The sequence below is a fragment of the Cebus imitator genome, unplaced genomic scaffold (assembly GCF_001604975.1).
Source record: "Cebus imitator isolate Cc_AM_T3 unplaced genomic scaffold, Cebus_imitator-1.0 Scaffold0, whole genome shotgun sequence".
NCBI classification, from domain to species: domain Eukaryota; kingdom Metazoa; phylum Chordata; class Mammalia; order Primates; family Cebidae; genus Cebus; species Cebus imitator.
In genome coordinates this window covers 18,555,343-18,571,263 of record NW_016107315.1, presented here as the reverse complement: position 1 = coordinate 18,571,263, position 15,921 = coordinate 18,555,343, and the positions used below count along the sequence as shown (strand labels likewise).

General features: G+C 56.4%; 1 protein-coding gene across 4 annotated transcripts in view; it reads left to right on the top strand.

Annotated features, from left to right (window-relative positions):
* Positions 1-3,684: 3,684 nt before the first annotated feature.
* Positions 3,685-15,921, top strand: part of ST3GAL4 (ST3 beta-galactoside alpha-2,3-sialyltransferase 4) — a 60,400-nt gene continuing 48,163 nt past the window's right edge. For 2 of the 4 annotated variants that reach the window (XM_017526136.2, XM_017525802.2), the window contains exon 1: positions 4,580-4,751. Coding sequence is in view for 1 of the 4 variants with exons in the window: in XM_017525722.2 (XP_017381211.1) it covers positions 3,700-3,702 (3 nt within the window). In the remaining 3 variants the exon portion in view is untranslated. Of the gene's footprint in view, positions 3,703-4,558; positions 4,752-15,921 lie in introns of those variants that run through there. The other 2 variants (XM_017525722.2, XM_017525882.2) reach the window with 2 other exon arrangements.

The following is a 15,921-nucleotide window of genomic DNA, read 5'->3' as shown; positions in this document are numbered from 1 at the left end:
TCTTATGCTCTAGGCTGGACCTTGCTCATCATCAGCCGAGTGACAAGCAGATCAAAGGCCCAGAAGGGAGGCCAGGGCTCAGTGTGGCTGGCACCAAGAGCTGAGCTTCTAGCATGGGCCCACACATACATTTAGGACCCTAGCCGATCTTCCCTTCAGAACCATGATGAAGAAATGAAAGCCAAGGCCAAAAAAAATCTCAGAATGTTTTTTCCTCCTCTGCTTGGGAAGCAGAGTGGTCTGATGGCTCCAGCATAGAATCTGTGCCATAACCAAGTCTGATCTGGGGCAAGTTACATAAATTTTGCTCATGAAATAGGAGTGATAATAAGGCTTCCCCCAGAGAGTTTTTGTGAAATTAAATAATTTCGTGGGACATAGTAATCGCTCAGTAAGTGTTCTGGTCTGAGAGTCACCAAAAGGATGGAACTAGAGATATTTGGGCAAGATATTTGCTATGGCCTGAATGTCTGTGTTACCCTAAAATTCATATGTGGAAATCCTAATCCCCAAGGCAATGGCAGGGCCTTTGGGCGGTATTAGGCCGTGAGGGTGGGGATCCCCAATTAATGGGATTAGTGTCTCATTAAAGAGATTCTAGAGTCACCCCTAGACCCTTCCTCTCACTGTGAGGTGACAGTGAGAAGATGACCTTCTATGAACCAGGAAGCAGTCTGCTGGCGTCTGAATCCTAGGCTTCCTAGCCTACAGAACTGCCAGAGATTGCTGTAGTTTATAAGCCACCCAGTCTATACTTTGTACAACAGACCAAACAAACTTAAGACGATGTTAAAAATAACTTGCTGATTAAAAGCCCTACGAAATGCTAGACCGTGCATGGCAACCAAGAGGTTTTATTTATTTATTTAGTGACGGAGTCTCACTTTGTCACCCAGGCTGGAGTGCAATGTCTTGATTTCGGCTCACTGCAACCTCCACCTCCCAGGTTCAAGTGATTCTCCTGCCTCAGCCTCCCGAGTAGCTGGGATTACAGGCGCCCGCTACCACACCTGGCTAATTTTTGTGTTTTTAGTAGAGATGGGGTTTCATCACGTTGGCTAGGCTGGTCTTAAACTCCTGACCTCGGGTGATCCACCCACCTTGGCCTCCCAAAGTGCTGGGATTACAGCTGTGAGCCACTGTGCTCGGCCAACCAAGAGGTTTCAAGGAAAAAAGCAAGCCATAAACTTCCTGTGGTTAACTGACTGTGGTTCTAAACAGAGGCAGGGGCTGCAAGCAATGACTTCTCAGGATCTCTTTCAGCCTACAGGTTCCTGGAATGCATTTCAGCTAACACTATAGCAGTGATGTCCCTTGCTATTGAGAGCCCTGGGAACAGCTCAGCTCCATGGTCCAGCCATATAAATCTGATAAAAATAGGAGCTGAAATACCATCCTGGAGTTGCTATTTTAAAAAGCATCTGAGATGCTGGATGGGGTATATTTCTTCCTCATACAGCATCTTGCTGTTCCCTCCTCTTGGTGGGCAGGATGCTAATGTGGCACAGAGAGAGACATGCTCCTGCTCACACCCACTCCTGCCAGAGAGGAGCCGCAGGGCCAGGGCTTTCCAGGTCTAGATGCACCTGCTCCTCCCTCTGCTCCTGAGGCCTCTCTGGTTGCCCCAGCACAGAGGTGTCCTGCCACTTCCACCAAGAAGAAATACAAGAGAGGTAAAGGGAGGCATAGGAAATAGGAATGGAGGCAGCACTGATGGCTTGGAAGGGGACTCAGACCTGTTGTTCCTCAGGTTACCTTGGCCCCACTTTGGCACAGCTAACATCCAAAAGAAATAGTCCCCATGGGTCAAAGTTCTGCTCACCCCATCTTATTGCCTCTTGTTGAGCCACTCATAACGTCTTTTAGCTGCACTAAAGGGGTGCCTGGGGTTAAAGAAGCACAAGAAAAGAAAAGAGAAAGGAAAGATGGAAAGAAAAAGAAGGAAAGAAAGAGAAAGAGAAAAAGAAGGAAGGAAGGAAGGAGAAGAAAATAATAGAGAAAAAGGCACCAGAATTGCTTCCCTCCTGCCCACAAAGATGATATGGCTTCTAGGCAGTGAGCTAAGCTTCTGGCTGTGCTGTTAAGACACTGGGGAGAACAGGTCATGAGTAAGCCCACTGTGGCCTAACCGGAGGGGAGCAGAATTATGGTTAGCTTCTGGGCACCTAGTAAACAGGCTTGGGATAAGCTGGGGGAAGGAGTGGGGAGAGGCCTGAATACAGCTTATAGGTTAGAAGAGGGGTGTCACCTGCATAGTAACAGCACACGCTTGGCTGGGCATGGTGGCTCACACCTATAATCCCAGTACTGTGGGAGGCCGAGGTGGGTGGATCACCTGAGGTCAGGAGTTCAAAATCAGCCTGGCTAACATGGTGAAACCTTGTTTCTACTAAAAATACAAAAATTAGCCAGGTGTGGTGGCATGTGCCTGTAGTCCCAGCTACTTGGGAGGCTGAGGCAGGAAAATCACTTGAACATGGGAAGTGGAGGCTGCAGTGAGCCGAGATGGTGCCACTGCACTCCCACCTGGGCAACAAGAAGGAAACTCTGTCTCAAAAAGAAAAAAAAAAAAAAAAGCCAGCACACACTTATATATAGCAGGTTACGCTTTCAGAGCAAATTTGAATCCATTGTCTGATTTAATGCCAACAATAGCCCTTTGAAGAAGCACAGTTATTTCCATTTTTTTGTTCTAGCAAGAAAACTAAAGCTATTTAGTGGCAGAGGCAGAGTTGGAACTCACATCTCCAGGAGCAAATGCTGGTTCTTAGGTTCCATTTTTCTGGTAGAGTGACATTTACGTGATTCACGGCAAGAATTGCAAACTATGTTTAGATCTAGTTCATTAAATGGCCAAGTTTAGAGGCTGGGCTGATGTTTGGATCAGCTCTGCCAGATTCACCTAGTTATTAAGGGCAGCTGCTTATTCTCTCTGGGCCAGTTTTCTTATCTGTAGAAGAAGAAGATGATTCCCTCTTCCTCCAGTTGCCCAGGGCAGGGAGTTAGTCATTGTGTTCTTTCTTTTTTTTTGAGATGGAGATTTGCTCTTGTTGCCCAGGCTGAAGTACGGCGGCATGATCTTGGCTTACTGCAATCTCTGCCTCCCAGGTTCAAGAGATTCTACTGCCTCAGTCTCCTGAGTAGCTGGGATTACAGGCATGCATCACCATGCCCAGCTAATTTTTGTATATTTAGTAAAGACAAGGTTTCTCCATGTTAGTCAGGCTGGTCTCCAACTACCGACCTCAGGTCATTTGCCCACCTCGGTCTCCCAAAGTGCTGGGATTACAGGCGTGAGTCACCACGCCCGGCCCATTATGCTCTTTATATCCGCTTAATTCCAGACCTGGAGATGGCATGCAACAAATAGTTGCTGAATGAATGTTTGACTGATTAAGCCAAAGGCACCATATTGAAACAAAATTAAGTTAGATACGGTGAAATGCCAAACAGCCTCTGCCCATGCAAGGAATGATTGAGGATGGAGCACAGTCACCTGCAGAGGAACAGCTGGGAGGCAGACTCCTCACTCAGCTCATTTGGAGCAGAGCTTCCCGTGTTACGGCTTCTTGACAGATAAGCCCTCCCGCCCGAAGCGGGCTTTGAGCTGGCACTTCTCTGAACCACCTTGCACTTACTCACATCCTGTCCTGCCTCGTTTTTGAATGGAGTCCATGTGAGCCTTCTCTATGCCGCTGGATGGTAAGCTTCCTGGGGACAGGGAATGGGTCTGACACTTTCCTTGGAGCCCCTGGCGTTCCCGACACAGGGCTGTTTATACGTGGGGCTCTGGAAACACTGTGCCGACCTATGAAACGGACTGGCTTAGGGGGCTGTGGATTGTCCTGCAGGGTGACTTCTGAACTGTTCTTCAGCCTGGGCAGTTCCCAGGTTTATTTGGGGGGATGCCTGGGTCCAAGGAACCAGGGTCAGGGGCCCAGGGGTTTCTTCCTGTAGACAGGATGCCTGGCGCCTTCAATAACAGGAAACGGAGAAACTTTCCGAGGCCAAGATAAAGAGTCTGCAAATGAGGGGTGCAGAGCGAGCAGTTTGGGGGCAGCAGGCCCCGACCAAAGCAGAGGAAGGGCCCAGGTCTGGGCCCAGGGGACTGGCTGCCTTGCGTGCATGGGGGATAGAAAGCATGGGCTCCCGGAACAAGGCCCTACACCCCCCGCCTCAGTTTCCCCAGTGAGGGAAGGACACGGTTCCCTGCTCGGGAAAACACTGAACCCTTTCTTGATTCTCATTGTTCCCAGGAGGGTGCGCGTTGGCTGCGCTGGGCATACCCACCGTCGCGCCACTGACAGGCAGCGCCTGCCCTGGCCCTCCGCTCACCCCATCCGGCCTCCTCTTCCGCTCCTAAGCGCCTCTCGCACCCCCAGCGCCCTTGCCTGCCTCCGTCCGGGCCTCGGAGGCGTGCACACCATCCCAAGCCGGCGATCGCGCGGCACTGCCCCCGCCCTTCCCCCTCCTCCACCCCGCCCTTCCTCCCCCTCCCGGTCGCTCCCGGGAGTCGGCTCCAGGGCCGCCGTGTGCGCAAGCGTGTCCAGCCCCTTCCCCGCCCCCCGCCCGGGCCCGGGCCCCCGCCTCCCCTGCAGGCGGACTCGTCCGCTCCCAGGCCGGCCCAGCGCCCTGGACAGGGACCGGGCCGAGCGGAGCCGTCGCGCTAGCGCTGCGCTGCGGGTCGGTGCGCCTAGCGGATCGGAGCTGCGCGCGGAACTGTGCTGCCCCGCCCCGCTCCACCCGCGAGGGTGAGTATGCGGCCGCCCGGCGCTGGGGCCCGCGGGGGAGGCGGGGAGCCGCGGGGTCCTCGGCCGCCTGGCCTCAGCCCGCGCGGCGACTCCGGGAGGGGGTCGGGCCCAGCACGTGGGCGCAGCGCGGATCGGGGTGGGGCGGCCACAGCCCTGCGGAGCTGCTTTCCGGGGTCCCTTTCCCTGCACCAGATTTTCGCGGGAAGCCGGATCCTCTCCGCTCCTTTGAAGTGAGCAAGCGGGACAGTACTGCGGAAAGTTTCCGCCCCACTCCCCAAGCCCTGCGCCCGGACTGAAGAGGCGGCCGTCACCTCCAGCATCCTCGAGCGTTGGTTTCTCTAACTACCCTGGTCAGGTCCAGCACATGGGAGCTCGCTGTGCTGGAGGTGACAGTCTTTGCGGTGTCTGCCTGTGTGCAGGAGTCGCAAGGTTGCTGAGCAGAACCCAGAGGTGGAGTTGTCAGTGGGAGGCCGGCCGTGCCCAGGGCCCCAGGGCCACGTTATGGGGGTCCTCAGGCCTAGGCCACTGTGCCTCAGAGCTGCACGGGTGGTGAGCAGTGGGGAGGGATGGGTTGCGAGGAGTAGGCTCAGCTGTCTGCTGTGGGTGTCTCCTCGGGGTCCTGGCTGGCAGGGACCTCCTGGGCATCCCAGAACCGCCAACATGTCTGCCAGCACTGACCCTCCATTCCCAGTCTTGGGGGGAGGCTCTGTCTGGGCAGCGTGAGGCCTGACCTACTGTGGCTGCTTCCTCTGTTCCCCAGCCTGGGTCCCGAGGGCCTGGCTTAGGGAACTGCTGCCAGAAGGCTGGGAGTGTAGGCAGTGTTCGGGTGCCCAGCTGTGCCCTGTCTGACCTCATGGCCACCCACAGGCTGGCACCCCCCACAGGCTTCTTGGGGATGCCTGTACTTTCCACCGCCGAAGGGAGGCACCGTGTGGAAGCCAAGCTCAGGCGGACCCATTCTTTGTGAACCTCGGAACAGGCCTGGCACAGGCTGAGTTCTCACAGGAGACACACACCCGTGTCACTCCTGAGCTGTGCTGGACCTGTCCTGCAGACCCCACTTCCTCTAGGTCCTGGCCCTGGCATCTGCCAGGGAGATTTTAAATGAGTTGATAAGTACTAAGTGCTTTGAAAGGCACCTGCACATAGGAAGAGCTGTATAAATGTTCACTAGTAGTCATATTTTTCCCATGCTCTTACTCTCCAAAGCTGCCTGATAATTCTAGAGTGGGTTCCGGGGTGCCAGCTATTTGGGGCCTAGAAATGGACTCGGAAGGCTGTTTTGCTTGCTGAGAGTAGGTCTGGGAATGCCCCTTGACCAAGCTGAGACATCCCAGGTCCTGGGACCATTCCCCGCCCTGCTCCTGGCCCATTTCCAGACTGCTCCTGTGCCTGGCTGCCCATTGCGCTGGGTGGGTGATCTTAGGCTGCCCCGTGGGCCCTGGGCTCCTCTAAGACATGGAGAGCTTGCCAGGAGTTGAGGCCCGACCCCCACAGACTCCAAGATGGCAACAGAGGTTGTGAGGGTGCAGATGGAAGGAGAAGTTAGAAAAGTGAATTCGAAGTTGCCAGCTTGGACTCTGGGCAGAGTGGGTATCTTCAGCTTGGGAGTGGGTTGCTGTTCAGGGGCTACAGGGCTGCCTTCCCTGTGAATTGACGCCCAGGCTGAGGAGCCTCTGGGCTGTCTTCCCCTTGGATGCAGTGACTTGCCCCCTGCTTCTCAGGAACAGAGTACTGTGCGCTCTTCTCTGGGTCTCTCTTCAGAGAGACTGCTCCAGGGGTTGTCCCAATGGAGTTGGAAATTCTTCCTCTTGGAATGGCTCAAAGGTTTGCACCATCCGTTGCAGGGAAGGAATCCCTCTATCTCGGACTAATTCAAATGTTTGCATGCCTGCTGGGTTCCAGACCCTGGGCCTATAGAGAAAGAAGCTGGCTGAGGGCCCCACAGGGGATGATGAAGAGGGAGCTTGGGCCTCAAGTGGGGCCTGAAGTCCAAGCCTGCAGATTGCAATCAAGGCAGCTACCAGAGCCTAGCCAAGCTCCTGGCCCCTCCGAGATGGACCTTGGATGCTGGAGAGCAGGGCAGTCTGGCAGTGCAGGGTGCGGCACCTGAGCACACAGCCCCTGTTTCCCACCCCCTTGGCTCAGTCACACTGGGCCAACTGGACATTTCCCTGCAGCCGGTTTCTGGGAGTGGTTTAGCTCCCGCTCTCTGTTCCCCTCGCTCTGGGATCCTCCTTCCTTCCCAAGACCCACGACCTTGACCTGAAGCTGTTGGTTGCCAGGAAGAAATGGTGAGGGCAGGCAGATTTGGGTGACTGTTGTCATTAACCCCCTCTTCTTTGTTGCCCCCTTCCCAGATGTGTTCAGTGCTTCTGTATGAGTGTCCCAAGTGGCCCTGGATGGGCTACTGGCTGTCCCTGGCCTCAGAATCACCTCTAACCCCTGCCACATTTGGAGGAGGGAGGTGTCTGAATGAAGTCCTTTATTCTACAGATGGAGGAAGTGGTCAGTGTAGCCTGACGTGGGAGCAGCAGCATGTGATGCCCAGGCCCCAGCCAAGTGCCCATCGGCGTCCAGCTGGAGCCCCTGAGCCCTGCAGGGACTGAACTCCCCTGAAGGGTTGCTTGGGTTCTTGCTTTTCGGGGTTAGAGTGAGTGTGAGTGTCCTGAGATGTGGGTTATCTTTTAGTGTTGGCTGAACCGTCACCTGGGACCTACAGCCAGGCCACAGCCCCATCTCTGTCCCCCTGCACCCCACCCTGCCCTGCAGAAAGATGATGTGATCGCTGTAGACCGAAGCCCTGGGCTCTGCTGCTGGCCCAGCAGGGAGGAGGTTCCTGCTGCTCTGGCTGAAGTGAGGTGTGGGTCTGGCTGGGCCTTCAGTTTCCCACCTGGGCCTTGAGGGTGAGGAAGTCCTGGCCGCAGGAGCCCAGAAGCACCTGGGTCGGAGAGTCCCTCTGTCCCACCTGCAGCTCATTCAAGCCTGTGCCCAGGGGTTGCGGTCCTCAGGATCTTGCTTTCCTGTTTAGGGGAGGCAGCCCGGAAGAGTGCAGGGGCCGGTTTGGAGAGTGCTGGGGAACACTGGTCTGCCCCCATGCTACTTATGCTCTGTGTCCTCTGCAGCTACAGCATGAACCTCTGTCCCCATAATCAAAAGGGTCTCAGCAAATAACAAAAAGATTGCCATTTAGCAGTCAGGCATTTATTAAAAACCTGGCCCAATAAACTTAAAAAAAAAAAAAGATGTGCTAGACACTCTACATCACTTCATGTGAGCCTCACACAACCCTGTAATTAAGCACATTTATAAATGAAGAAATGGAGGATTGAAGGATTAAGTTACTTGGCCAAGGTCACACAGCTCGTAAGCAGCTGAGCTAGGACTCAAATCCAGGCCTGTTTCCAAAACCTTCGCTTTTCAGCCCAGTTCTCAACTGCCCCCTGGAGTCTGCCCATTCTGCCCAATGAAGAAGGAGAGCCCGTCTTAAAGGTTTTTGTAAAGGGGTTTGCTGAAGGCCACAGTGTATTAGTATCAAAGGTGGAACACAAATCCAGGCCTCTGAGTGCTGTCCTGAACCCCACATTCTGGCCGGGCCCTTTGCCTGAGCTCAGGCTTGTCTGCTTTCTCGGTTGGGCAGGGCGGGGCAGGACAGGGTTCTCCTCCCTCCTTCCTTCCTTCCTCCTTCCCTCCTTCCCTGCCGGCCCTCCCAGCCCTCCCAACCCCCACTTCTGCTGCTTTCCCTTGGCAATTGCTTCCATCTGGCCTGCCTGCAGCTCCTATTCCTTTGGAAATGCTGCTGCCGCCCACATGGCTGCAAGGCAACCATGGCCACACGTGAGGAAGGGGAGGGGCCCTACGGGGTCTAAGCACAGGGACTCTGGCCAAGGTGGCTGCTCCCGGCGTCTGGCATCCTGATTCCTGCCAGGCAGAAGCACCTTGGCTGCCTGGCCCTCCTTGACGCCCATCCTGGGCTGGCTGAAGGCCAGAGAAGTTCCCAAAGACCCAATTCTCCTTCCAACATGGTGAACTGTTTCGCCCGAAGGGAAGCTCAGCACCAGCAATCCTCCCTGTCCCTTACAGGTTGCTCAGGTTGGGAAGAGGGATTCCTGGCAGGATAGAATTAGGGGCCACCCGGGGTATATTCTGGGTTCCCACTGGGTTCTGATCATTTGGAGGGAAGTCATACAAGGGACTGGTGAGGGCAGAGGCCGAGGGATCCGTGCAGTTCTAGGCAGGTGAGAGGCAGGTGAGGAGGCAGCTGACTTGCTTCATGACTGTAGGCATTCGCCACCACACTAGGCTAATTTTTCTATTTTTTGTAGAGATGGGGTTTTGCCATGATGCCCATGCTGGTCTTGAAATTCTGGGCTCAAGCCATCCACCTGTCTCGGCCTCCCAAAGTGCTGGGATTATAGGCGTGAGCCACTGCGCCTGGCCAAGCGTGTCTGCCTTGTTCACTGCTATATATCCTTAATGCCTAGAACGATGTCTAGCAAATAATAAGCACTCGGTAGATTCTTGTGTGATGAGTGATGGAAATGCAGCTCAGGCGTGCTGACTTTGGCTTTGCTGTGTCTTTACTCTGCTTCCTCCTTCTTCCAGGGCAAAGGGAAAAAGTTTCCTTTTTGCCAGGTGAGCTGTTTGCCAGAGAAGGGTCTGGCCTCAGCTGTGTGCTGCTACCTGGGTGGTCTCTGGTTAGACGCCAGAGAGGCAGGCAGGAGCCCAGGTAGGAGCCCAGGTGGGGTTGGGCAGGAGTTTGTTCCCTGAGGAGGGTGTGCCCCATTCCACCCATCCCAGGGTCAGCTGGCCACATTTCTGTACCTGTCACCTTTTCCTAGTAGCCTTCAAGTCCCTGCAGACAGGTCCTGACCTCATCTCCAGTCCCTTGTCAGTCCTCTCCTTATTTAAGGCCCAAGAAAGGTACCCCTAGGGTAGAACCCTCACTTGGGTGGCGTCTCAGGAGTGACAGCTTTGGAGGAGCAAGGGGTTTACCCACATTTGCCTCCTCCTGAATAGCTCCACTTTTATTCCTTGTACATACTGTGTTTCCACTTACATTTTTTTTTTTTTTGGGAAACTGGAACAGAGGGTTTCTTGGCTTTTTTTTTTTTTTTTTTTTTTTGAAAACCCCCATTGAGCTCCAATTGTTACCCCCACGGTTCTCATTTTCTGGTAGCATGCCATGTGTGATCTCACCTCCTCGCCTTTGCACCCGCTGCCGCTCACATGGCTTGGCCATTGTTGGTAATGACCTTGCTAGACTGCAAATGTCCTTCAGCATCAACTGAAGCCCCAGTCCTGGGAAACCTCCCTGACCACCCAGCACTGGCACTTTCTCCCCCTGCATTCTCCACTCCCTGCAGGTCCCACGCCTGTGACAGGGAGGGAACCCTGTGCTGGTGTGAGCCCAGCATGGACCTCAGTGGGGCTCAAGGTAGGTGGTCCTGGGGGCAGTGCCCCAGGTAGTGTTGTGGAGCTGTGAGATTTGTTTTCCTGGAAGCAGGCTGGAGGCTCTCAGTCCTTCCCTCCATGCATAGCCTTGGGCAGAGCTCACAGCCTGCCTTTGTAGCCTCCATTTCCTTCTCTGAGAAATTAACATTTCTTTTTTCTGAGACGGAGTCTGGCTCTGTCGCCCAGGCTGGAGTGCAGTGGCTTGATCTTGGCCCACTGCAACCTCCATCTCCTGGGCTCCAGCAATTCTCTGCCTCAGCCTCCCAAGTAGCTGGGATTACAGGTGCCCGCCAGCACACCCGGCCAATTTTTGTATTTTTGGTAGAGACGGGGTCTCACCATGTTGGCCAAGCTGGTCTCAAACTCTTGACCTCAAATGATCCACCTGCCTCGGCCTCCCAAAGTGCTGGGATTACAGGTGTGAGCCACAGCGCCCAGCCCAGCCAAGCCAACACTTAATGAGATCCAGCACCCAGAATCTAGCACTCTACAAATGCTGGCTGGTCTGGTTTTCTGGGATTACAGGGTGGGATCCAGAGACTGCAGAGGGTCTATTTTCTGGCCCAGGGAAGAGGGGCAGGTGACCCACTAGGAGCCGTTCCTGGCATCCTTTGTCCCTGTCCATTTACCAGCTATGTGACCCCAAGCAGGTCTTGCACTCTGGTTCTCAATTAACATCTGTGTTAATTGTGGTAAGAGTAACTGCCACACCTCACAGCCTGGTGATCGGCAAACAAGACAAACATTTTTCAGGCTGGGAGAGGCCTCAGAGATTGGCTGTCATTTTGCAAACGAGGGAACAGAGACTCAGAAAAGTAACTGCCTTGTTCAGGGTCACAGAGCATCTCTCTCCCCACAGGCACGGAGCAGGTAATTGGGCTGAGCCTCAGGAGTGACCCTTCTCTCTCTTTCTCCAGCCCCTGCCTCATGCCTGGCCTGTTGAGCTGGCCTGTTCTCCAGGCCCCTAGGACTGGGTGGGCTAAGATGAGTGGTCTAGAAATCCCTCCTCAGCTGGGCTGGACGGAATGAGGAGGGGGTGTTGATGGAGTGCGGGAGATTGTCCTCACAGGCAGTGTGGTCCGTTTCTCTAGACCTCCTGCCCCCATCTCCTTCGTGTCCCTGTTTGAGCCGTGTTCTTCTTTTTTGATCCCCTCTGCGTGCCTTCTCTTTCCACCCCTAGATTTCCCACCTTCTTCAGTGATCTCTCTGCCTTCGTTTCTGCCTCCCCCGCGTTCTCTCCTTGCGCTTGTTTCTCTGTTCTGCCTTTTCTCTCCAGCCTCAGCATTCAGATTGTCCTCATAGTGGCACCTAGATTCTGGGGGTGGCTGGGTTGGGTTGCCTGGAGGCCGGGGATGTTCAGGAGAACCTTCATTGGGAGCCCATGGGAGCAGGAGTCAGCCCCTCCTGCTGGCAGCTCCAGCGTTTTAGAACGAAAATGCCTCTCCCAGGAGTTGAGTTTGGCGAAGAGAGAGTGCCTGCCCAAAGTATGCAATACTTTTATCTTTAGCTCAGCTCCTGAGTCCTCATGCACCTCTTTGGACATCTTTCTGCAAAGGATGGTAGGATCTCATCTTTCTGGGGCCTGAGGCTCTCCAAAGATGGGCTGACTGAGCTTGCCTAGCCTGTGACCTGAACCGCCCACCCTCTCCTCTCTTGAGCTCTTTCCCCAGCGGAACCTGCTTGAATGAGGGGAGTTGGCCAACACAGAGAGATTTCTACCCTCTGACCCCATTGAGGTGAGCACACAGCAGCGTGCTGTGCTTGGGTCTGGATACACTCCCTAACCACCCAGGCCCGGCGCGGTGCTGCCCTGTCCCTGCCCAGAGCTTGCCTCTGTTGGCTTTGTGGCCCTGGCTTTGCACTGTGGCTTTGTTCTGCCTTAGGGACCAGCTGGTCCCCTTCTGTGCTTCCACACAGTGGAGGCTGATCCCTGACCACCCATTCAGCTGCCTGGCGGCCCTGGGGCAAGTGTTTGTCCCCCATCTCCCAAAATGGAGGCGTGTAGGGGCTTCCTGCCCAGAGTCCCAACCCTGCCAAGGCAGAGGGAATGGGGAACAGCTGCGTTGGCTGATTCTGGCTCCATATGGATTTGGTTTGACAACAAAGCTCCCTCTGTGTGTTCCCAAGCCCCTTACATAACCGGGGGCTCTGGGCAGAGGACGAAAGAAGGAGGAGGTGGAGATGGGGACCAGGAGACACCAGAATGGGATGTCTGGAAAGGACACAGGCACCAGGAGGAGAGGGCAGGAGATGAAGGGCAGAGAGGAAGAGAGAGTGGGAACAGGAGGGGGAAGTGCTGGTCTTGACATCTCAGTTCAGTCTCCTGCCTCTGGTGGTGGTGGGGGCAAGTGGGGGAGGTGGTGAAGGCCAGGCCACGGACCTCTGCTTGTGGATGCTTTGTCTTGTTCTCCTTGGACCTTTCCCACCTGTCCTGGATGAGCTGAGGAGGGCTGTGGGACCTGTCTGGGGTGAGGTGAGGTCGGATGTTGGGCTGGACTTGGGAGGCTGGTCCTTGGCTCCACCCACCCTGTAACTGAATAAATGCCATTAAAAGAAAAATCTGTTTCCTCTCTCACTCCCGGCTTCCATTGCCTTCCCCCAGGCCCCATCCCTGGTTCCAGAACCCCCCTGACCGCTCCTCTGCAGTGCTCAGGAGGGCAGAATAACTGCAGCCTTTCCCCGTGGCCTGCCACGCTGGTCCCAGGCCCCCTCCCTGCCACTCATCCAGGGACACAGCCCTGGCCTTGGCCCACCCCCATTAGAGGGTGTGTGGCCCTGAAACGCACTCCCTGCTCCATGATCAGACACTCTCTTCTGAGCATCACTGACCCTGCAGCTGTCCAAATAGAGCAAGAAGCAAATGTTCTCCTTGGGGCACAGCTGGACTGACAGCCCTGCAGGGCCAGGTGAGCTGCCAGGCCTGGGTGTGCTCTTGGGTGTGGGTGTGGGTGTGGGGGCACCACGTCCTGAGCCTCAACCCCTTCAGCTCCTCCTGGGCAGAGGGAACAGCCACTCAGGGGCGGCCAGGAGGATTGGGGGCCTCCGGGCTCTCCCAGCTTCAGCTGGGGCTGGGACCTTGGGGGACTTGCTCTCCTGGGTGTTCCCAGGCTCTGTCTCTGGTCTGTGCCGCAGCGTCTGGGTTTCTGGCACCAGGCTTCCTTGGGAAGAGCCTCTGGGTGTGCACCGGCCCTGAGGGTGAGGCTCGTCCCAGGCTGCAGGGGACTGAGGGCCCAGCTCTTCCACCTTGAGAACAAGGATGGCCCCTCAAGGCTGGGAGGAGGAGGAGGTACTGGCCAGGACCTTAGATTACCCAGGGCATGGGGCTGGGGCATCGCAGATGTTGGAGAAGCCAGGGTTCAGGCACTTGGCAGGACCCCTGGCACCACCTTCAGTTGACTTAGTGTCTCTGCCCTGGGGTATTGCATGGGACCCTGGGCTGGCTGCTGTGTGCAGAGGTGGGTGCGGGCCATGGCCCAGACCTGCTGAACAAGTTGTAGGCTCTGGAATCTTCTGTCCCCAGGCAGTGACCAGGCCCTGACAGGCCTGAGTGTGGCCTTCCCATCACTCCCCCAGGTAGTGCAGATGACCCTGAAATTGCTAAAGCCTTGGGTCTTGAGCCCAGGAAGTGTGAGCAGGCTGGTGGGGCACCCGGATTTGGGTGCTGGGTGGGCTGAGAGGACAGTCCCTGCCACTGGGACTAGGCACAGGTGCAGAGAGGCTGGGCCGGGCCCAGAGGACAGTGAGTGTGTGTTGTTGGTGCTGGGCCAGGGAGTGTCCTTCAGGGGCAGCGGGGTCTGCAGTACCCTTGGCCACTGCCACAGGCTGCCCTGGGACACTCCCCAGACCTTCTGGGAACACACTTGTGGGGCTCGTAGGTGTGGCTGGGTCTCCTGTTAGAAACTGGCCTCTTCCTGGGAGCTGAGTTTGCTGGACTGAGTGTGAGGAGCCAGAGTTCCCCTTTCCCTGGCTTTGGAGGAAAGAGGTCCCTGAGGGCTGGCACAGCCACTCCCTGCCCCTTGGAGGCTCCAGGCTGCCTGGTGATAGCTCCAGGGACCTGTAGGCTGACAAACAAAGTCTATAGGAGCCCCTGGCCGGCCCTGAGGAATGGGGGAAGAGAGCGCCCTGGCTGGGGGAGCCCCCCAGACCCCGGAAGCTGTATGTGGGCACTGGGGGTGGGGGTGGGGGTGGGCAGAGCTGGGTGTGTGTGTGTGAGACCAGGCCTGCGGGTGCCTGAGTACGGACTAGTGTGTTTGGCTGGAGAAGCCTGTGTTGGTTACTGACATGGGGGCCAGTGTGAGCTGCAGGGACTGGAGAGCCGGCACAGGAAGGGGCTGTCTGTCCCTCCTGGCTCTGGGTGTGGATGCAGCTGTGCCTGTTCCACATTTCCCCACCAGAGGTGGCCCTGAGTTATCTCAGCCGCCCAGAGCTTCAACCAGCCCTGCCCCACATTGACACCAGCTCCCCCAGAGGGCCACTGCGCAGAGACTTAGCTCTGGCACCTAGAAGGGCCCCTTCTCCCCTTGTGGTCCCTCCCTCATGGCCCACCTTTACTCTGAGGGGGTGGACTCCCTGCTGGGGACAAGCTGAGAGGGACTCTCTTGCGGCCTTCTTTGTTCGCGGGGAAGGGCTGCTGCAGGACGGAGGCCTTGCTTTTCCTTTCCCCCCCCAACCTCCTTCACTGAGTTCTCATCTGGGGGCCCTGCCCCACTCTCCCTCCCACGTGCAGGGCCTTCCCCTCTGGCGAGCCTGCCCCGCTTCTCCCCGGCTCAGCCCTTTTACCCTGCTGGCTCCTAATGGGACTTCAGATGTCGACCCTCAGCTGCACAGGTCCAGAAACTTCCTTGTTCATCAAGCGCCAGGCTGACCCTGGTGTCCGTCTCAGTGTCCAGCAGATGTTCTGGTGAGGGGAGGCGGGGGTGCAGGGTCTGCCGAGTGAGGGTTCCTACTCGGAGGAGACAGAGGAAGGGGGTTTCTGAGCCCAGAGACACACAGAACCAGAGCGGAGAGGCTGAATTCAGAGGCTGTAGTGTGGGGCAGTGCTGGAATTAGTGGCACCTGTGTGGGGACTCCAGGGCTAGACATTGGCCTGTGCTGTCCTGCTGGGCATTTGGGGGACCGGGTTTAGATGGAGTGCATCATCTGCATAGGGAGCACTATTCTGGGAGTGGACCCTGCTCAGGTGTGGGGGGCCTGCCTGTGGGGGGCACCGTGGTGGAGACGGAGCGCCGCTCAGGACAGGAGGCTGGTGTCTGATCAGGCTGAGGGATCCGTGTGCCAGCCCTTCGGGGAAGGCGGAAAGAGGCAGAAATGGTCAGGGCCTGGGTGCCAATTCCAGGAGGTGCCACACCCAGAAAGAGAGAGAGTGGCCTCCTCCCCTCCCCTTCTGCATGCCACCCCCGAGGCTGGGCGGTGGATGGATCTGAATTGAGGGCAGGGCAGGGCAGAGTGGGAGGGGCAGTGCCCCTGCCTGTCTCCCTGGCCTCGGCAGAGCCTGTGTCACATCGGGACCAGGAGAGGTGAGTGTGATTGTGGTAGTGGTGGGGGCAGTGGCTGAGGACCCGTCTCTTTGCTGTGCTGGGGCAGAGCTTGAATGGATAGGGGCTGCCTTGTGCCTGGGAGGGGAGGGCCAGGTGTTGCTGGCACCTTCCGGGTCCTGAGTGCCTGCTCTGTTGTGCCCAGCCCCTGCTGAGGCTGTGGATGTTCAAAACCAGGACAT